General features: G+C 48.9%; 1 protein-coding gene and 4 non-coding genes across 7 annotated transcripts in view; 2 read left to right on the top strand and 3 right to left on the bottom strand.

The window, feature by feature from the left end:
• Positions 1 to 234, bottom strand: part of KRBA1 (KRAB-A domain containing 1) — a 38,311-nt gene extending 38,077 nt beyond the window's left edge. For 2 of the 3 annotated variants that reach the window (XM_073810045.1, XM_073810046.1), the window contains exon 1: positions 2 to 234. Coding sequence is in view for 1 of the 3 variants with exons in the window: in XM_033863434.2 (XP_033719325.1) it covers positions 2 to 13 (12 nt within the window). In the remaining 2 variants the exon portion in view is untranslated. The remainder of the gene's footprint in view (position 1) is intronic. The other variant, XM_033863434.2, reaches the window with a different exon arrangement.
• A 2,250-nt stretch (positions 235 to 2,484) lies between these two features.
• On the bottom strand, positions 2,485 to 2,556 carry TRNAC-GCA (transfer RNA cysteine (anticodon GCA)). The gene has a single exon. It is a non-coding gene; the product is annotated as a tRNA-Cys (tRNA).
• A 6,616-nt stretch (positions 2,557 to 9,172) lies between these two features.
• On the top strand, positions 9,173 to 9,244 carry TRNAC-GCA (transfer RNA cysteine (anticodon GCA)). The gene has a single exon. It is a non-coding gene; the product is annotated as a tRNA-Cys (tRNA).
• Positions 9,245 to 12,497: 3,253 nt separating this feature from the next.
• Positions 12,498 to 12,569, top strand: TRNAC-GCA (transfer RNA cysteine (anticodon GCA)). The gene has a single exon. It is a non-coding gene; the product is annotated as a tRNA-Cys (tRNA).
• An 8,284-nt stretch (positions 12,570 to 20,853) lies between these two features.
• Positions 20,854 to 20,925, bottom strand: TRNAC-GCA (transfer RNA cysteine (anticodon GCA)). The gene has a single exon. It is a non-coding gene; the product is annotated as a tRNA-Cys (tRNA).

Here is a 20,925-nt window from a genome sequence, read left to right as displayed (position 1 = left end):
CCTGGCGCGCCATCCCGGACTCAGCCTCCGTTCCTGGCTTCCGGCACGGCCGGGGGCACCCGCTCCCCGCCCACAGGCTGCGTCGCGACCCTCGGCGGCGGCAGCGGCGGCTGCGACCTAGGTCGGCGCAGGAGGAAACCGGGCCGGGCGCGCAGGCCGTTGAGGAGGGGCGGGCGTGGGGCGTCGCATCCCAGGAGAGGGGCACCAGCCTCCGCGGCCCTCCGGGCGCAGGCGCGAACTACACTTCCCAGAAGGCGCCGCGGCGCCGCCCGGAGGAGGGGCGAGGTGAAGGCGGGGCGAGGTGAAGGCGGGGCGAGGTGAAGGCGGGGCGAGCCTGTTGGGCGCCCTCTGCCCACTGGTTCAGCCGAGACCCCGAGAAGCTGCCGGGGGGCTTGGCGCCGGGATCTGCCGGGTGGTCAGCTTGCGGTGTGCTTGCACACGTAAACCCATCTATCCACACATCCATCCATCCATTCTTGCATCCGTTATTTACTGAGCGCACCCTATGTGCCAGGTGGGATGCTCGGATTAAACGGGAACCGCCTCTCCCAGAGGACGCATCCCGCAAACCGACCTTGACTAGGGCCGCCGGGGAGGCGTGGGGGAAGCGGGTCCCGAGAGGTGCGGAGGGGGCTGCAGGCCAGACCGCTCGGCTGGGATAGTGTGTGGGTCAGAGTGGCTGCCTGAGCCCAGCACATGCTCAGATCTGTCACCCCGCTCCCGCGCTCGCCATAGCATTGACCCGTGTGCCGCTATATCTGTGTGACTATTTGCTGGTCTATCTTGTTGATTGTGGTAACCCCATAAGTTCCTGACACGTAGTAGGCCCTCAAGTAAATGTGATGAATGAACGAAGCGTGAGCCCACCATTCTCCAGGTCAGAAAGGAAGCAGTGGGGCTGGGGGAGGGTGGCGGACTCCGGGGAGAGGACCCCGGCTGAACCCAACGAGCCTCATTCCTGGTCTGGAGGACCCCGGTTAGGACAGCTCGGAGAAGGTGGGCTTCTGGGGCAAACCTGCTCTGGTTGACAGAGGCTTACAGGAGCAGAGGAAGGCCGGGTCCAACGAGGAGGAGGGGCCTGCCGCCCAGAGAGCCCTTCCCCAATCCCCCACCCCGACAGTTCTCTTCCTCTGGACTCTTTGGGGAAAGGGAATGTCTGGCCCAGCAATCCCAGAGTTGTTCCCTGTAGCCGCTCTAATCTTCCATGGGCCTCCGCTGGCCTTGTTGCTGATCACCTCCCAGAACTTTGGGATACAGTGTTGACAATCTTGGCCTGGCCTCCAGGGAGAGGCCGCAGGAGACCACTCTCAGTCCCTGCCCAGCCCCATACCTGGGCAAAGCCCCCTCCTCCACACCCAAGGAATCACTGACACAGGACCCGTGTCTGTGTAGCCCACTGTCCTGAGGATCTGAAGATATCGCAAGGTTTCACGCCATGGAAAAGGACAGTTTAAAATTCAACATCTGATCTCAGGATTCCTAAAGGCCACAGAGCCCCTTGGTAAGTGCCTTACCTGTGATTTGGGCCTATGTCCTATCATCTTGCTGAAGTCAGCTTCCTCCTTATCGGTGTCCCTTTTTCCAGCTCGTGCCAACGTGCCACCCTCAGTCTCAATCCCTAACCTTTAAAATCCTTTAAGGGATTAGCACACTCCTTTTGTCTAGCTATCCTTATCGTTCATTTGACCATTTATTTCTTATTTATTTATGGCTGCGTTGGGTCTTCGTTGCTGGACAGGGGCTTTCTCTAGTTGCGGGAGGGCTCGAACCAGGGTCCCCTGCATTGGCAGGCGGATTCCTAACCACTGCGCCACCAGGGAAGCCCCCGACCATTTCTTAATTTGACTCCTTTGCTCACCACAAACGATTCTTGCTGAGCTCTGTCTTTCCTGTGTCTGGCATTGATTAGGACTCAAATATGTCTTAAGTAAGTGGATGATTCCATAACACCCACTGCTCTGATGTCTGTAAGCATCGTGAGGATAGAGTGAGGGGGCGGGTCACAGAGCCCATGCCACTATAGAGAAGATAGATTAGGGACAGTGGTGTGTTCAAGCTGGCTTACGCCAGAGAGTCACTTGTTAGCATGTCTTCCCAACTCCATGATCAGTGATCTTATGTTTGTGGCTTGACATTGGATACGGTGAGATTATTTACACCATGAAATTGGAAAACACTACAAATCAGTGCTTTGTAGCAACAACCCCAAGAGCTGGTTGTTAAACACTAACCAGCAAGCGCTGATTTAGGGCAATGAAAACATGTAGAAACAAGCCTATGTAGAACAAGACCTGTGGTAAGTGAAATTAAAAAGTCAGGGTTGGAGGAACTTATCACTCTGGGGTTGTAGTGCTCAGTGACAGGGTTTTAAGTTACCCTGGACTTTTTCCCAGATTTGAGAAGGCTCGGTGTACTGCGGCCCGGGGTTAGGGAAAGGAGCAGAGCCTTCAACACCAGCTCCAACTAGCAAAAGTGAAGGACAGCAGGGGGCACCTGGATTTGAACCAGGGACCTCTTGATCTGCAGTCAAATGCTCTACCCCTGAGCTATACCCCCTGACGTAGGTACAGGCCTTAGTACTACCTTATACCTGTGCAGCCATGCCCAACATTCCTATAAATCTTTGCCACAGATACTCATCACGCTGGGCCTGCTGAAAGCTGCCAAGCTGGCCTCACTTTAATTTTATTTCCTTGATGCAAAATAAGAAACAGTTTCCCCCTCCCTGTAGCCACCTCCCTGCTCTTTCTGGAAAAGCACTGACACAGATATTTATAGCAGGAAGAGACTTCAGGGTCGCTAGTCTGTGCCCTTCGCAATGGGATCTGAAAACAGAGATTCAGGATTACTGGTCCCCCCAAGCACACACGGATCCTTACAGATACGCTCGGGACCTGAATCCATCCTCCTGACTTCGGGTTCAGGACCCTGTAATTAAACCAATGACTCTCTCATCTTCCTCTTGTCCCTATCTTCCATTCATCAGAAAATGTAAAGACTACATAATGGGAGCCTCTGAAGAAATTACTCGGGACCATCAAGGGGGCTAGAATGTGGGCTTAGCGGAGCAGAGTGCCATGCAGCTCAAGAACAACAGGGAAAAGCTAATGGGGACACTAGGATTTGATCTGGTGCGTGGACTGCACCCTTTGGGCCAGTCCTCAGATTTCCTGTGCTTAGGAATCATCTTGGGAGCTTGTCAAACATGCAGATGCGATCTGGGGTTAGGAACAAGCTCCTCATAGAGGGTCGGGAGACCCCACTTTGAGGAACACCTGCCACAGATCTACGTCGGCTTCTTCTGCGCCACCTGCAGGAAGACTTAGGTACTGAAACACCCAAGAAGGGGATGGGTTAGGAATTGTATCACTGGCCGCAGGGTCAGCCAGAGCTGGTGGGAAGAGGCAGGATGAAAACCAAGGACCACGATCAGACTGCTCATCCTCTGAAATCTGTTCTAGACCCGTGGTTCTTAATTTTAGGATGCATCAGAATCATCTGGAGGGCTTGTTAAAACAAAGATGACTGGGCTCCCCCTGAAAGTTTCTGATTAGCAAGTTCTCAAGTAATGCTGATGCTGCTGGTCTGGGGCCATGCTTTGAGAACCACTGCTCTAGATCCACACATCTGTGACCAGGCCCTTTCACACTTGCAGTCACACCCAGGGCGCCTGTTCACCATTGCTCCTTCTGTGGGTTTACCGAGCACTGGTGCCTCTACTCCACCAAAGACGTGTGTCCTGAGACCCTCTCCCTTTCCTCCCAGTGCCTGCCGGGAGCCCCGAGGGTGGTCTTCTTTGTCCTGGGTTAGCCCTCTTCCCAGTTTACCATTTAGGAAGCTAAATCTTAAGAAGCTTCTGCCCCCCTCCCCAATATGGGGAAAACTCGTTCAAGCAAGTCAAGGAGCAGACCCACCTCTTCCATCCAGAGCAGCACAATTCGAGCTGAAGATCCCAGTTTGTCTCAGAAAAATCCAGCCCCAGGGGGTTGTGTTATTCCTCCCGTATCACAGATGAGGAAACAGAGGACGAGAGGGTATCTTCGGTCCCAGTTTGTCTCAGAAAAATCCAGCCCCAGGGGGTTGTGTTATTCCTCCCGTATCACAGATGAGGAAACAGAGGACGAGAGGGTATCTTCGGTCCCACAAAGGAGAGTATCCAGGTTGGAACGTGGAAGCCTGGAATTCTCTAGAGATGCAGCCACGTCCTTGACTTTGGAGGCTTCTTGGAGCTTTTATTCAACCTTCATCTCTTAGGGTCCTACTGTGTGCTGGGCCCTGTGGTGCCCTCAGCAGAAGCTGAGATTTCAGTGCTCTTTGAGGAGAAGAAATGGGCACACGTGCGCAACACATGTTTCTGAGCACTTGGCCATGAGCTGGAAACTGTGTTGGGCTCCGGGGATACTGGGTGAACGGTATCAGCTCCGGGAAAAGTGGGCAGTTCCATTCTTACTGATAAAATTCCACGCAGCAGTTTCTGATCGTCTCTGATGAGAAGAACGTTTCTCCAAGAGGCATTTTACAGCTTGACATTTTACAACTGCAGTGCCTCGGTGTTACCTGAGGTTTTTATTTTCTCCCTCTGAGCTCATGTTCACTTTCTCAGACATCTTTGTGAGGAACAGTAGCGAATAAATAAGGTGGATGTGAATTTGAACCAGTGTCCTCTTGATCTGTAGCCAGAAAGTTTTGCCTCTGAGCTACAAGCCCTCGCATGTCAACAACCCCTAGTGGGTACCTTTTACCCTTGACGCCACTTTCAGACTCCAGGAACTCACTGCTGCTTCTGTGTGTCTAAGGAGCAGGCAAGCCTTTTGTATGGGTTGAATTGTGCCCCCCAAAATGTATGTTGAAGTGCTAACCCCGGTACTCGGGAAAGTGACCCATTTAGAAATAGGGCCTTTGCAGATATTATTAGTAATTAGTTAAAATGAGGTTATAGTGGATTAGGGTGGGTCCTAATCCAATGACTCGTGTCCTTATAAAAGGAGAAGAGACGGACACACCAACAGGAAGAGGGCCGTGTGAAGACAGAGGCAGAGATTGGAGTCATGCAGCTACAGGACAAGGAACACAGGATTGCCGGCTACCCCCAGGAGCTATCATTTTAGCATCCTGGCCACAGAAATGGGAGAAATGGGAGTGAATACACAATTCTGCATTTCCACACTGACAAATATTGGCTGCTAAGAGTGCTTGTGTGAGTTTTTGAAATGAGAGAGGAGATTAAAACATTTCTTCAAAAGGCTGAGAAGACCCATTTCTATGGCCTTGAGGCACAAGTGGAATATCTCAGGTGTACAAATATTTTGACTACCCAGAATCTATCACTCCAGGGCTTTAATACCATGCTTTTTCGTTGTTTGGTTAAGGAGACCTGTTTGTGGAACAATAATTCAATAGTTGTGTTTAGCTGATTCCCTGTCCATGATGATTTTGTTCATTCACGGTAGAGACAGGAACTAATGGTGTGTTACTAGGCATATGTGAAAACCACATCCAAATGCTACAGAGGAATCTAAGGAAATACCTCCCAAAGCCAGAGTGGACTAGAAATACATTCACTGCTCTCTCCCACGTTGGTGTACTCAACTCCCAGGTTTAAGGACCATGTGCTTGTCAACCTCATATCTGAGCGATTGTGGAGAGCAGTCTTTAGTGAGAAATTTGAGTAACCATAGTTATCTGCCAGGATCACCAAACACTTGCCACTATACCTTATGACCTTTAAGTTATCATGACTTAACAGAAATAAGGAATATGAAATGAAATCACCAGATTTGGAAATCTGACCTATGGTTCAAGCTAGCTGTCATTAAGCCAGATAAAGATAATTTGGTGAAAGATTGCAAATGGTATCATGCCTCTCTCCATGGAAACAACTGTTACTCATCTTAAAATATTATATGTTACTTTTTCTTTTGATGAAAACAAATCAATCTATCTTTTTTTAAGAAATAGTATGTGTCTTTTGTGTTAAATCCTTCCCTTCCCTGAGAGTATAAAGATAGTCTCCTTTTTTTTTTTTTTTTATGAAAGAAGTGGAAAATTTTATTTGAGCCAAATTTGAGGAATATAACCTGGGAACAGCATCTCGGAAAGTTCCAAGAACTGTTCCTGAAAGTCTCCCTTTTTTTTTTTTTTTTTTTTTTTCAGTACGCGGACCTCTCACTGCTGTGGCCTCTCCCGTCGCGGAGCACAGGCTCTGGACGCGCAGGCTCAGCGGCCATGGCTTACGGGCCCATGTGGGATCCTCCCGGACCGGGGCACGAACCGGACTCTCAACCACTGCGCCACCAGGGAAGCCCAAGTCTCCTATTTTTAATTCAAATAATTAAAAAAAATTTTTTTTCACATTTAGGTCTTTAATTCATCTGGAATCTACCTTTCTGTGTGGTGAGGGTTTTTAAGTAGTAGTAGTTGTTGTTGTTTTTAATATGGAAAACCAGTTATTTCAGTACCATTTGTTGAACAATTTGGCCCTTTCCCCGCTCGTTTGTAATTCCACTTTCATCATGTGTCGGAGAACCATCTAGTTATCATCCAACCAGGAAACCTTTGCGAGAGAAAAGGGATGCTATTCATATTGATGCTGGGACCACACGCATCAGCTGGGACTGTCCCAAGCAAATTAGCACATAGAATCACCATATTGGTCAGGGTTGTCCATAGAAACAGAACCACTAGGATGCATATAGTTATATATAGAAATAGAAAGTGATTTATTGTGAGGAATCGGCTCAGTGATTATGGAGTCTGAGAGGTTTCACCATCTGTCTTCTGCAAGCTAGAGGTCCAGGAAAGCAGGTGGTGAAGCTCCATCCAAGCTTGGAGGCCTGAGAACCAAGATAGCCAATAGTGTAAGGTCTGGTCCGAGTCCAGAGGCTGGAGAATCAGGAGCGCTGAGGTCTGAAGGCAGGAGAAAGTGACGTCCCAGTTCAAGCAGAGAGCAGATTCACCCTTCCCCCACCTTTGTGTTCTGTCCAGCCCCTCCGCGGATTGCATGCTGCCCGCCCTATAGGTGAGGGTGAACTTCTTTGTCTGCGTGTTGATCCGTTTCTTTGTTTAACGTTTATTCATCCATTTATACAACAAATAGTTTTGAGAGCTCAGTAAGCGCCAGACACACAGAAGAAAACAGATGAAGGGTCCACCTTCCCGGAGCTTCCATCGCGGTGAGGGTGACAGATAATTAATAAAAATCTATATTGCTGTAATGCAGGTCATAATAGGGACTGTGAGAAAAACAAAAACAGAGCAAAGGGCTGAAAAATGATGGGGTGCAATTTAAACAAAGCGGCCAGAGGAGGCCTTGCTGCTGAGCAGACTCTGGACGGAGCAGTGAGTGATGGGAAGGGGCCCCGGCCTGTGTCCAGGGAAAGGTGCCAGGCTCCAAGGTGGAGCGTGTTTGACGCTTTGGCAGAACAGCAAAGACCAGTATGGCTGGGGGCAAGCGCTGGGAACAAGAAAGGAAGGGGTTGGGGGGAGAGGCAGCCAGGGCCAGCTCCTGCGGGTTCCAAGGAGGATGGACTTGGGATTTCATTCCGAGCAGAGCAGGGAGCTGCCGAACCAAGCGGGACACAGAATCTGACTCACGTTTGAAAAGATCACGTTGGTGCCCAGTGGAAGTAGATGGACGGGGAGAAAGGAGACCTGTCAGGAGAGTGTGACGGTGGGTTTGGTGGGGGACAGAGAGTAGGGCCTTGACCGCAAGTCCTGATGGTGTGCGGCCAGATGGGCTCAGATGCTGATACATCCTACCGAAGAGCCGGCATGACTTGCCGTGGGCTTTGGATGCAAAAGGGACGAATTGACAGTGGCTGGCAGGTGTCTGGCAGAGTCGCTGGGAGAATCGTGCCTTTACTTAGCTGGGCAACACAGTTGAGGGGTGGGGAGCAGGTTAAGGGTGAGAACTAATAATTTCCTCTTGCCCATGTTTGGTTTGAGAAGCGTACAGGATCTCTAAATGAAGATATCCAGTAGCAGACCCTAGCTCAGGAGAGAAGGTACCACAGGGGAGTCATCCTTCAACTTTGCATTCTCCTATTTCTCCCCAGGCTCATCTCCCTTCTTTCTCCTTCTGTGAGGCTCTGCTCCAATAAATGCTCTTGGTTCTGCACATCTGAAATGTCTTTATTTTGTCCTCTTGCTTGAATGTTAGTTTACCTGGGTTCAGAATTCTAGATTGGAAGTTATTTTTCTTCATACCTAAAAAATATTTATTTTATAATGTTATAAAATGTCAGTAAAGACAACTTTATTATTCAATTGCACTTCTCACCAAAGCAGCAAATTTTTAGAAAATTTTGAAATACATGGTTCATGTGTATAAAAGGATATGCTTATCAGTGCTCAGTACTTTGGATTATAATTCTTAGCTACAACACATTTTTTAAGTAACACCCAAATAGTAAGGGAAGAAAGTACATAATTTAGAAACAATGAGAAAATATACATTTTGAACAATCCTTAGTAACTATGAATATCCTGGGTTTAAGTCAGAACATTTATGTTTTTTAAAACCCTGTACAGCTGTACGCCTGAAACCAACACATTGTAAATCAAGTCTACTCCAATATAAATTTTTTTTTAAAAAACCTACATTTAACAGTGCAAACAGTACATTTGAGGCTGCAGAGATTGGAGATATGGTTTGAGTTTTTTACTTCCTTGGGGGGAAAAATGTGTTTTTTCCCTGCTAAAATATTGGGTTGTCCAAAACATTAGTTTGTAACATCTTATGGAGAAACCTGAACGAACGTTTTGGCCAACCCACTACATATCTGTCAGAGCTATTTAATTTTACTTTATTTATGTCTATATTTTCACTTATACGGGTCTTAGAAATAACATTTTCCTAATTATAATAAAGCAATAAAAATGTATAAATCCACAGGACAAAAAGCAGATGGGTGAGGGATAATTAGTTTCACACAGAAGAAAAAAGGAAACAAACAAACAGCTGACATTCAGTCTGTAGAGGAATCGTCCAACAAGAAGGAAGCACTTTTGTGGGAAATGAAGGGGAGGTTGGTGACCAGAGGGCGTCGCTGAGGGATGCGGTTCTGCAGGTTCTCACCAGCTCGCCGAGAACGGCTGATAATTGCAGTGTACAGCATACCTGGATATTGAGACATACTGACATGATGCAAGTTAAGAACCTGGAATCTGTGGCGGGGGTATAGCTCAGGGGTAGAGCATTTGACTGCAGATCAAGAGGTCCCCGGTTCAAATCCGGGTGCCCCCTGTCAGTTTTCTTTCCATCCTGAATCCACACAGGTGGTCACTGTAGACCTCCTCGGTACCGACACCCGCCCCTTGTTAGGTAGCTCTCTAAATTTGGCTACTTTCCTCTAGAGGGGCTTAGCAGACAGGACAGGAGAGGGGAGAAAAGGTAGGAAAGGTCATCTTCTGACTCAGGAAATGGTTGGAAGTTTTCCTCATCCAGAATTAGAGGTTTTGTCTTGATCCGAGGAGAAACGTATGTGCTAGGTCGGTTCTCCCATTTACTATTTCTCTTTTCAAGTGAGTTGATAGGCAGGAAGGGCCAGGGAGCCGACTGAATTAGCAGTTGTGCCCCAGAGACCCTAAGGAGGGATCTGGATACCCTTTATTTTAAAAACAACACATACTCTGCTCTTCCTCCCACCTCTTCCTACCCTGCAAGCACTAGCCGATCGGACAGACACGTCTGGGGGAAGACGATACTGGATGATTTTAAAGGGCATTTTGCCTAAACGTGTATGATTATCAAAGCCAGTGCCCTTTGCAGGGGCCTGAGAAGCTGCCAGGTGGGCAAGGAGGGAGACGGTGGGAAGGAGACCTGGTGGGCAAGGTGTTCATCTGCCCTGGGGCAGACCCCCGGCTTCGTGGAAGGCCACGAATACCCAGGTGGCTGGCTGAGTTACAGATCCAGATAGCATTATGGGTGGAAAGATGCTTTTTAGATAATAACAGCTCATAGGTAGATCATTTAAACATGGATCATGGGGCCTCTGATTCATAATCCAGGTAGTCCTACCTGCTATCACTTTAAAAAAAATTAATAGACATTGTTTTTTAGAGCAGTTTTAGGTTTACAGAAAAATGGAGCAGAAAGTATAGAGAGTTCCCCTCTACCCCTCACCTCAGCTGCCGCCTCCCGGTGGCCCCATCATTAACATTTTACAACAGTGTGACATTTGATAAAAATGGTGAATGAATATTGATACATTATTATGAACCGAAGTCCATGGTTTACATTAAGGTTCATGCTTTGTGTTGTACAGTTTTGTAGAGTTTTGTGGGTTTTTGGCAAATGCATAACGTCATGTACCCACAATTGAAATACCACACAGAATAGTGTCACTGCCCTAAAAATTCCCCCTGCTATACTTATGAGGAATAACCCCCTCTGTGTACCTGCCTGCCAGCCTCTCTCCCTCCGCAACAAATCCCTAGCAACCACTGATCCTGGAGCGTGCAGTGTCTGCGCCTGGAGGACGTAGGGGCCAGACCTCTGGGCAGAGGCAAGCCGAGGCTGGCAGGCAGGTACACAGAGGGGGTTGGGGGCCCGGGAGTGGGGTTGGGGGTCGGGTATGGAGGTGGTCACCAGCCCAGCGAGGTCACCGAGGGACTTCATTCTCTGGGCGTGTGTCTGGGGCAGAGCACACCAGGTGTCCTTACACAGCTGCACCACCGCCCAACCTGCAACAGGAGCCAGAGCGAGAAGACCCCTTTCTCCTGCAGTGTCCCTCCTGCGCCCTCTACTGACAACTGTTAACATTGCGCTCACTTAAAGGAGAAATGCTTAAAGAATCCAGTCCGTTATCCCACAGCAGGTACAGAAGGGTGAATTTGGAGCCACCAGTCAATAAATTGATAACTGGCACGCCATGTGATGTGTTTTGGCCAATAGGATGTTGGTAGATATGATACAAGCAGGGCCTTGAGATCTACTTGCAAGGTTGGGCTTACCCTCTGGGACTTCCACTCTTACCCTGAGATGTGCTGGCCCAGTAAGGTTCTCTCCTTCAGCCTGGGCCCCAACATGAACACACAAGGCCCAGCCCTGAGCCCAATTCACTGAGAGGAGCTAAGGCCAACTAGACCCACAGCTTGAGGCCCACCCACCCGGCCAAGCCCAGCCTAGACCAGCCGATTCAAATTCAACCTGCAAACCCATGGGCGTGACATAAATGCTTATCATTGTGTGTTAGTGGTGGGGGGGGGGGCTTGTTATGCAACATTATTGTGAATAAGACTGGCAGATACTGAAATCGGTATCTAGGAGGAGGCTCTGGCTGTGCCCAAATGTAGAAGGGAGCATGGAAGTTTCTTTTGCATACCCATGTGTTTCCTATTTTGTTCAGTCTTTGAATGTAGATGTTTATTGACGTAAGTCTGTTCCTGTACTGTCACTGGATTTGGCATATGTGAGGGGTGGATAACTTATCTTTAAGTTCATATGTTTCCAGATCAAGGGATCTTATGTAGATCCTGGACTTTGACTGCCTGAGGCTCTGGGGACTTGGGATAAAGCTGAGTATATTTTGCACGTGGGAGAGATGTAAATAATTATGACCGAGAGGGCAGACCGTGATAGATTAAACAGTTAGCCCCCGTTCTTCACTTATTCTATCTGTGCCCTTTGCCACAAGACTTTTCAGATCCTCCCATTAGAAGTGGGACATATTTCCCTGCCTTTGATATACGGCTTGGTCCTGTGACTGGCTTTGACTGATGGGATGTTAGCTCACGTGATACAAGCAGAGGCCTGCAACCTGCTTGCATGTTGGGCTCGCCTTTTTGAGTTTCTGCCCATAAAACTCTCTCATTCCCACTTCATCACTTTTCCACGCATTGCATCCTCTCTTTAGGTTGCTTTTTGCATCTGACACTGGAAGGATGCGGCAAATGGAGAGGGAAGAGGAAGAAGAGAAGAGATAAAGGAGGCGGTTCTCCTGCCCAATATGTTTAGTGCAAAGAGGCCCTTAAGCATAGCTGTGGATTCTGGCTGTGACTTGGTCATTAATCTGTTGTGTTTTGTTTGGCCATGATTTTAATTACTACTGTCATTTTTGTCAGATCTGTACCATGAAGATTAAATCAATAGCTCCAAAGCTATCTGTGAGTCAGAATCATTAGGAGCTTCTTAGAGGCACTCACTGTCCCCTCGTCCCCTTCCCAGAGAGTCTGGTTTAGGGATTCTCAGGTGGGGCCCAAGAGCACTTACCTTTGCCCAGCCCTGCCTTTTCCACTGTAACCTCAAAGAGTCTGTTGAGTAGCCAATGCTTCGAGTCCTGTTCTTCTAGGTGGGTCAGAAGGATGTTCCAGCTGCAAACCTCAGTGAGTTCAACGCCAGTGCCTTCAGCCAGGGGAAGGGGGTGGGCACAGTGAGAAGAGCATCCCTTTGCAGGGGTGTGGGACGGAAGAGCAGTAGCAAGTACACGTCTCAAAACGTGACACCCAGGGTGAGGCTCTGCGGGTTTAGGGTGCTTATTAAACATAGGTGAGTAGGTGGAGGTATAGCTCAGGGGTAGAGCATTTGACTGCAGATCAAGAGGTCCCTGGTTCAAGCCCAGGTGCCCCCTGCCCAAACTTGCTTTTACTCACTGAACACAAGGTTCTACCTCCAGCTTTTTCCACCACACTGATTTAGCCTGCAAAGGGAAGAAGCAGTGCAAGTCTTCACCAGAACCCCTCCCCTGACACCTGCAGCTCTAGATGAACCCGATTTCTTCAAGGAGGAGTCAGTTCTCATAGATCCCGTAGTGAACGTTTATTCCCTTTTCTTTTTTCATTTTTTGCCCAGCATGTGAATCCTTTTAACTCCTTTTCTGGGGAATTCACAATTGTCTCAGTCTTGGAGGAAGACAGGAACCTGTCTGTGGCTGAGGTAGACAAAAATGCCAGGAGAAAGAGAGAGGGATTGATTTTCTTTTAATTTAATTTTATTTATTTTTTTATATGGCACGTTCTTATTAGTTATCTCTTTTATACATATTAGTGTATATATGTCAATCCCAATCTCCCAACCCATCCCCCCACCACCCCCGCCCCGCCACTTTCCCCCCTTGGTGTCCATACGTTTGTTGAGAGAGACTGATTTGAAGGAATCGGCTCACATGACATTGAGGGCTCTGGCAAGTCTTAATCTTGCAGGTCAGCAGGCTGGAGACCCAGGGAAGAGTTGACATTGCAGTTTGAGTCCGAAGGCTGTCTGGAGGCAGAATTCCCTATTTCTCAGGGGACTTCAGTCTTTTTCTCTTAAGGCTTTCAACTGATTGCATGGGGCCCGTCCACATTATGGACGGTCACCTGCTTTACTCAGAGTCTACTGATGTAAATGTAAATCACATCTAAAAAAATATCTTCATGGCAACGTCTAGATTAGGATTTGACCGAATATCTGGGTACCAGAGCCTAAACAAGTTGACACATAAAATTAACCAGCACAGTTGGTAATGCCTTAAGCTTGGCCAACTATAGGCCCATCAATAAGACTATGAATGTAGAATAAATCACACCTAGAAGTAGGAGAACTTGGAATTCATTCTGGAGGTGGCAGAGGTGTGGCAAGGACAGTGAGGCCATTGGCTGCAGCCAGTATCCATTGTGGTGGCAACAATGGCTCCCTTACCAGGACCTGCTGAAATCCTGCCCACTTTATGAGCATTTTATAAGGGAAGATCTTCTGGCCTCCTTTCAGTGCTCTGAGCTCCTTGCCATCCTGGCAAGACTGCCTTCTGTGTTTCCCTTAGCCTGGGATGGCCTCTTCTTTAATCAAAGTGTCCTGATTGGTACCAGGAATGAGTAATAGGAAAAAGACCCTCAGAGAAAAGATGGGAATGTGGTTTGATCCTGGCCTTATTGGACCTGAAGATAATGAAAATCTAGGTAGTTGAGGGGATGCAAATCTAGGAGCCCATATGATATAGTAGAAAAAGCTGAGTGAATATTTGCCTCCTGTTTCCAAGGGATCAAGTCGAGTTCCCATGGAATACTAGAAGTGGCTTCAGGCCTGGATGGCCGATCCTAGCAGTTTAGTAACTAGTTTTTGTTTGTTTGTTTGCGGGTACGCGGCCTCACAGTTGTGGCCTCTCCCGTTGCGGAGCACAGGCTCCGGACGCGCAGGCCCAACGGCCATGGCTCACAGGCCCAGCCACCTCGTGGCATGTGAGATCTTCCCAGACCGTGGCACGAACCCGTGTCCTCTACATCAGCAGGCGGACTCTCAACCACTGCACCACCAGGGAAGCCCATCCTAGCAGTTTAAAAGAAAGTGAATCATAAGCTCAAGTGTCACTCTGTATGGACTGAAACCCGGGACTTTCTCTGACTGTATTGGGATCATCTCTTACCTCCGGTCACACAACCTGAAATAGCTGAAAACGGAAGCTGCTCCTGAGGGTTGCCAAACGTTAATGTCAGTGGAATCTACAGCTTTCAGCAGTCTCCTTGCTGAAAATAGGTCTGTGGTTAAGAAAGGGTGGGACTTCAGGAATTACAGTGTGGATGTAGATATAGATCGGATACAGAGAAGATACAGAGTGGGAAGGAGGGAGCCTCAGTACCAACTACAAGCCATGGCTTTACGAGCAGTGCCTTCAGCCTGGAATCCGAGAAGGCTGCAAGATAGTGGGGAAAAGAGGTGGTGGGGCACCCAAGGGAGCAGCCTGTGGGAAGGAGAGGCGAGTTATCGGACACAAGAGGGTTCGTTAGCAGTGAGATCAGTCAGCCAGATCTACAGAGATGAGACCACGCAGTGTTTATCAAACCTGACTATACATTCAAACTATTTGAGAACTTGTTAAAAATTCAGATTCCCTGGGGATCCTGATACACTACATCTGACGGGCACAGCCTCCTGTTAATCCCTCCTAAACTCCAAAGACTGAGAGACAACCAAAGTTTATGGGAACCACTCTTCACGATGATGCTAAAGACACTTCCAGCTGTAGATATCAAAGCTGGTGCCTCCAGCCAGGGAGCAACGTTAAACCATTGGCAGCTCGATATTGGCCATGGTGGGAGTATTTGCAACTTGGCAAATACTACAAATCAAACACTACTGATTGTCTTTTCTTTCTCCTTGAGCTGATTTACCAGCGTTTCCCTCTGTAAGGCTACAGGCATAGATAGCTGCCAGGTCTGGGGGCTGCAGGAAACGGAGCAGGGAGACAGGAGGGGCCAATTCACCAGGGCACACCCGACAAGCAAGCAGAGGTCTTAGTGTTGAAGTTCAGGACTTGGTCCAGGAGACGAAAATGCGCTCATCAGATGAGATTCGTTCTTCTTGCTCAGGAAAGCAGGTCATGCCATCCCGGGTTCAAATCCGGGCTCTGAGTGTTGCGATTCCAGTTTCCTTTCACAGGCTGATCTACAGGAAGATCAGATCAGATCAGATCTACAGGAAGGCTCCTCTGCGCTCCTGCAGCCCCAGGTGACTTCCATAATGCATATCCCCACTCACGTGGGCTGTGGGGAACGTTTTCTTTTATTGACGCACAGCATCTGAACCCTATCACATGTTTGGGGAATATGCAATTACATGAATTTTACTGAAAGGCATACCCTCATTTCTTACTGCATAAGCCAAAAATACTAGACACTTGGTCTCCCACTGTCTGGTAGTGAGGACTCGGGCGAGTGCCCTCAGCATAGCCACCGCAGACTTCGGACATTGAGTGAAACACAGAAGCAGGAGGAGTTGAGATTTCCGTCTGGTGACATGGATGTGGCATCGGCTCTGGCCTTACCCTTCTTCACAGACTGGGCCTCTGTGCAATCTTGGTTCCCCTCGGAGCCCATCGAGTGTCTACACCTCTTTCCCTTCGGTGTCATGAACTACCTGACAAGTGCTGCTTCATCTGTTTCAAAATTAGTTTCTGGTTTTACACCCAAATTTCCTACCTGGTACATAAATTGGTGTTAGGAGTGGGTTTCAGGCAACACAGCCTCATGAAAATGGTATTAATTACCCAGACTAGTTAAAACTACAGTTAGGGGAAATCCAATTAGTTCTTCAGGCCTGGGAATCTGTCATAACTTATATTCCACCCTGGCACGATGGGAAAGTAAATTATCGCTAGTGGCCATCAGGAATGCAGTGCCTATGGGGTAAGGCTTCCGGATACCTTTGTGCTTCTTATCATTGAACTGGAAGCTGACTGACGCTAAAGGCACCAAAGGAGTCTAGAAAAACAATGAAAATCCCAATGAGAAGAATCAAAATCTCTTCTCTCTAGCAGCCATATGATTTAGCAGAAAACCAAAGGCAGTGTTTGATGCTGCAAGACTGCTGAATGACAACGTCAGTTTAATTCACAGCCTCCCCGGTGTGAAAGCTTAGGGCTCTGATGTGGAAAGAGTGAGATCCCAGAGTCGTCATGAGGCTTCACGAGAAGATTTGTAGAACCCCGAAAATACCTCACCACAACAACTTCGGAACCTCCTTTGCCAGCTGAAGAAGCCCCTCCTTCTCTCCTGTGGATACGGTTCCTGCTTTACCTCCTCTCTCACCTCACCCCCCCACCCCGCCTCCTCTTTTTCTTTTGAGCTATAACTTGAGAAAATCCCACCATACCCTGGAGAGCCAATTAAAAAGTCCCCCTTGCCAGTGAAGGCTTAAACGCAAAAATAATCACAAGACTCGGCTGATTTATAACAACAAAAGTCTAGGGAATGTGTGTGGAAATGAATTCTTGACGGCTTTTGGACAAGAAGGAAATATCTAGTGTTAAACTCTGCCGAACTCTGGATCCAGTGTCCTACTTTGAAGCGTTGTCATAATTTTGTTGTTTGCTCAACTCGTTCATCAAAACCAGGAATCAAAGTTGTTCAAGGATAGATGAAATGGAGATGCCAGAAAATTCTTGAAGACCAAATCTAAAGACTTTAAGGGATTGGAAAGGTGGCATGTACTGATGAGGCTTTGCATGCCCCCACTCTCACCACAAAGCTTCAACCAACACAAGGGTTAGAAGACAGCCCCAACCATACAACCTTAAAAATGCATTACTTACTAGAGTTTTCGCATCTTTGAAAACCATTTGCATCACGTGTCTTTGTAGACTGGGAATGTTGGTGAGAGATGCTGTCATTGACATACGTTCTCTAATTTGAATTAAGGATGGAGGTTTTTAGTGGAAGGGGCTAAAATGTGCCCTTGATCACCATACCACACGCTGGCGGGAAGTGACTGCCTTGACAGCCTGTAGGTCCACAGCCTTGATCCAAAGGGTCCCTGTGGAGTTCTTAGGACCTACCCAGAATGCACATCTCTGCAGCTCATTTTTCCATTTTCACAAACAACACTGCGATGCCCAACCATGTACATGCATCTTTGCACACCCATATGAATAAAACAAAGGCATGAATTTGTCTTTTGATTACCCAATAGCCTTCCAGCAAAGATACATCAATTACGTTCCCACCAGCCCTGTTTGGAAAGTACCCACCAACTTTTTAAGAATTACAGTAATTTTGGCACGAAAGAAAGACCAATGCAGGCATATGCGTGCTGTTACATCCCCAGTTCTTATCTTTACAGAACAGGACGGAGAACATTGTTAAGGGAGAAATGCAGCCTGAATAGGATGACAGCTGAAAGTAGCTGGAAATTGACTCAACCCCCGTAGCAGCAAAAGTTGGATCCCCCAGCCTAGGGCTATATATTATTAAGTTTGGAAGAAGAGAAACCAGACTGTTACCAGCAGTTAGTTTACTTGTGAGATTAATTTTTATTTTCTTCCTGATGCTTAATTGTGTTTTTAAATTTTTCTATATGTTTTTTAGTCAACAAATGTTTGTTGAAAATCTGTAATGTACTCAACAACAGGCAAGGCAGTGACGCGAGGTATTCTTAAAAGAAGCAAATGTTTCCTTTCCTCCCGCCCCCCTCCTCCTCTCCTTCTTCCTCCTTCTTCTTCTTTTCACCATACAGAACTTATCCGTGTTATAAGAATAATCGAGTCCCTTTCCTAACAGGACTTTTCCAGGGTCCTCCACGGCCCCCTGGGTGGCAGCCATCTGATGTTTTAGCTGTTAAGAAGGGTCAGGTAGTGACATCACCGCCACGTATCTGCCGGAGGAAAGGAGCCCATCCTTCAGTGGGGGGTGGTCTGTCCTGCTGTGGGGCAAGGCTTGGCAAGGAGGGTCCCAAAGGGCCAGGCTTGGCACCGCTGCAGCTGTGCCCACCTGCTGGTCTGGGGCCTCCTGCGGGAACCGGTGCTGCATTTGGGCCTCGCGTGGAGGCTGCAGTCTTTGTGGCCAAATACCTGCCCTGGTGTCCACCAAGTCTCTGGAGACTCTGCCAAGGTCATGGGCTTGAGGGGAAAAGACCACAGAGGATGAGCTGGTAGAGGGACCCAAAGTCCCTGCCGTGTTTCTAGAGGGGACGGTGAGGTGGCCCCAGGTGGGCGCTGAGGGAGGGAAACCTCAGAGGAGGCTTCTGGGTTCCCACAAGGCACAGGGGAGCATGAGGTCATAGCCAGAAAAGGGTGAGTTTGCAGTGAGACCTGTCTGCCAGGTGCCCAGGGGCAGACTAGGGGTGACTAGGAATGCCAGTGTGCTCTTGCTGGGGGGGGTGGGTGGCACACACTGGTGAACAGTACTAGACCACACGCCCCCCAGAGAGGGGCTACAGCTCTGGGGGAGAGCATTTGACTGCAGGTCAGGGGGTCCCTGGTTCAAATCCCGGTGCCCCCTAATGAGCATCCTTTTATCCCCTGAAACAGCTGCTGTCCCCCACACTGAAATCTCTAGGAGGACAGAAGAGAGAAGAGGTGGGCTCAGGACCCCTTGGTCACAGCCCTTCCTTTGTCACAAACCCAGATGGTTTGGTCCGTCACCCAACCCCACTGTGCTGGTCAGTCCCTTTCCTGTGGCTTCAGGTGGACTTTTGAATTATTCCTTGTCAGCCCAACACTGGAACGTCCTTCTTCTGTTTTAGCAGAAGAAGCTTCTGGGCACTCAAATGAGGGCCCAGTAGGAAAAGGAGCTTATGGTCAGGAGAGGGTGGGTCAGCCAGGCCATGGGGCCAACCAGGGAGAAATGGAAATGACTGGGGTGCTGGAGGACCCCTCCCTGGAGAGGCCACAACCATGAGATGGTGTCACTTAGGAAAGGGTTTGAAGTGGGCTCCTGGAGCAGGGGAGGAGCCTCTGACTGCAGGTGAACAGGTGTGTGGTTCAGATTTTCAGGCCCCTGCAAGCTTATCTCATTTAGTACCAGACATCGGGTAGAAACCTTTCAGGTCGTCTCTTGGGAAGGCCTATCTCCCTCCACTCAGTCAGGGCTTGGCCATGGGAGTGGGAAGCAGATGAAGCCAGCCCGGTCGTGCCTTGCCCCAGGGCTGGGGGAACAGGAAGAACCTGAGACTAGCCCTGTGGATCTGGCCTCAACCCTATTATTAATCAGGTGTGTGTGCTTGGACGTGTCTCTTAATTAAAAAGGCCATAATTTTCAACCCTATAATATGGGGCCCAAAACTAAATTGGTGGTTCCTAATTTTCACTTTCCTTTGGGATCTTCTCAGGAGTTTGTTAAAAATAGAGTCCTTTGGTCTCACTCCCAACCCTTCTAATTCAGGAGGTCCAACCTGGAGCCTTGAACTTCCTTTCCATGAAAGCCCTTCCTGCTCTCACCACCTCACCTGCCTGTGTGTGATGGGCAGCCCAGTTGGGGGACTGTGGCCTTAGTTTAGTTCAGAGACCCTCCACCGATACAGCCATGGCTTTTACGATGATGTCCTTGGCCCTGAATGGCTGGGCGTGGGCAGAGGCTTGTGCAGAAGGGGGTGGCGAGCAGGGATGCCTTCTGTGTGCGGTAGAGCAGGTCTCGTGGACTCATTAGACAGAGGTGCTACACAGTGTCTGAAGGAGTTCTGAATATAATTACAGAGGTCAGAGGTCTTCATTAGGCTGGAACAATGAGATGAGCTTTTAAGGACAGATGCGTCTTACCTGTTTCTTATTTTTACGTTTTCACTGATTTGGGAATATAATTCCAGCTTCCTTTCCCTGGCCGGAGCCAATGATTCTGCATGGAGGAGAAAGAACCAAGAGGCAGGGAGGGTCAGGCCGGCCCTTCCCCAACCCCTCGCTCCTTGGCATTAGTCCCACAGAGCCAAGCAGAATCCTGTTCTTCCCCAGACCCTGGTCTGGGTCTGTGAGTCTGGAGTAGACCCAGTGGGAGCACTAGGACCTGGGGACGTGGTGCCTAAGTCCAGGGCCTCTGACCTGCAGCCCAGCATGAGGGGCTCAGGAAGCTAAGCAGCTACCCCACTGCAGGAGTACAAGGGCTCCTCTAGGCTCATCTACTTCAGGTTATAACCCGTGGGGGTGCAATGAAGACACACCAGCCCCCTCCGTGGAGAAGGTGTGGATCTGTGAAAGGTGAAATCTCTGGCTGGAGCTGAGGAAAACCCAGAGGGGCTGGAGGAGGCAGGGGTCTGTGCCTTGTAAACTTTAATTTTCCTGTAAGTCACCTGAAGGTGTATCTTTGAATTTCAGATTGGGTCTGCACTTTCTGAGGAGTTGTGAGTCAAAGAGTTTTAGTCTTTCTCTTTCTTCTCCAGGTGCCCTGGCCTAGGGAGGGGGAAACAGGTAATGCCAGACCCACTCTGGGATTAAAAGTGAGACAAGGGCTTCCCTGGTGGTGCAGTGGTTGAGAGTCCGCCTGCCGATGCAGGGGACACGGGTTCGTGCCCCGGTCCGGGAAGATCCCACAGGCCACGGAGTGGCTAGGCCCGTGAGCCATGGCCGCTGAGCCTGTGCGTCCGGAGCCTGTGCTCCGCAACGGGAGAGGCCACAGCAGTGAGAGGCCCGTGTACCACAAAAAAAAAAAAAAAAAAAAAAAAAAGTGAGACAAAGCAGGGGGCGCCCGGATTTGAACCGGGGACCTCTTGATCTGCAGTCAAATGCTCTACCCCTGAGCTACACCCCC

This window comes from Tursiops truncatus, chromosome 9 (assembly GCF_011762595.2).
Source record: "Tursiops truncatus isolate mTurTru1 chromosome 9, mTurTru1.mat.Y, whole genome shotgun sequence".
Lineage (NCBI taxonomy): Eukaryota > Metazoa > Chordata > Mammalia > Artiodactyla > Delphinidae > Tursiops > Tursiops truncatus.
The sequence above is the reverse complement of the archived record's forward strand: the minus strand, read 5'-3'. Positions and strand labels throughout refer to the sequence as shown.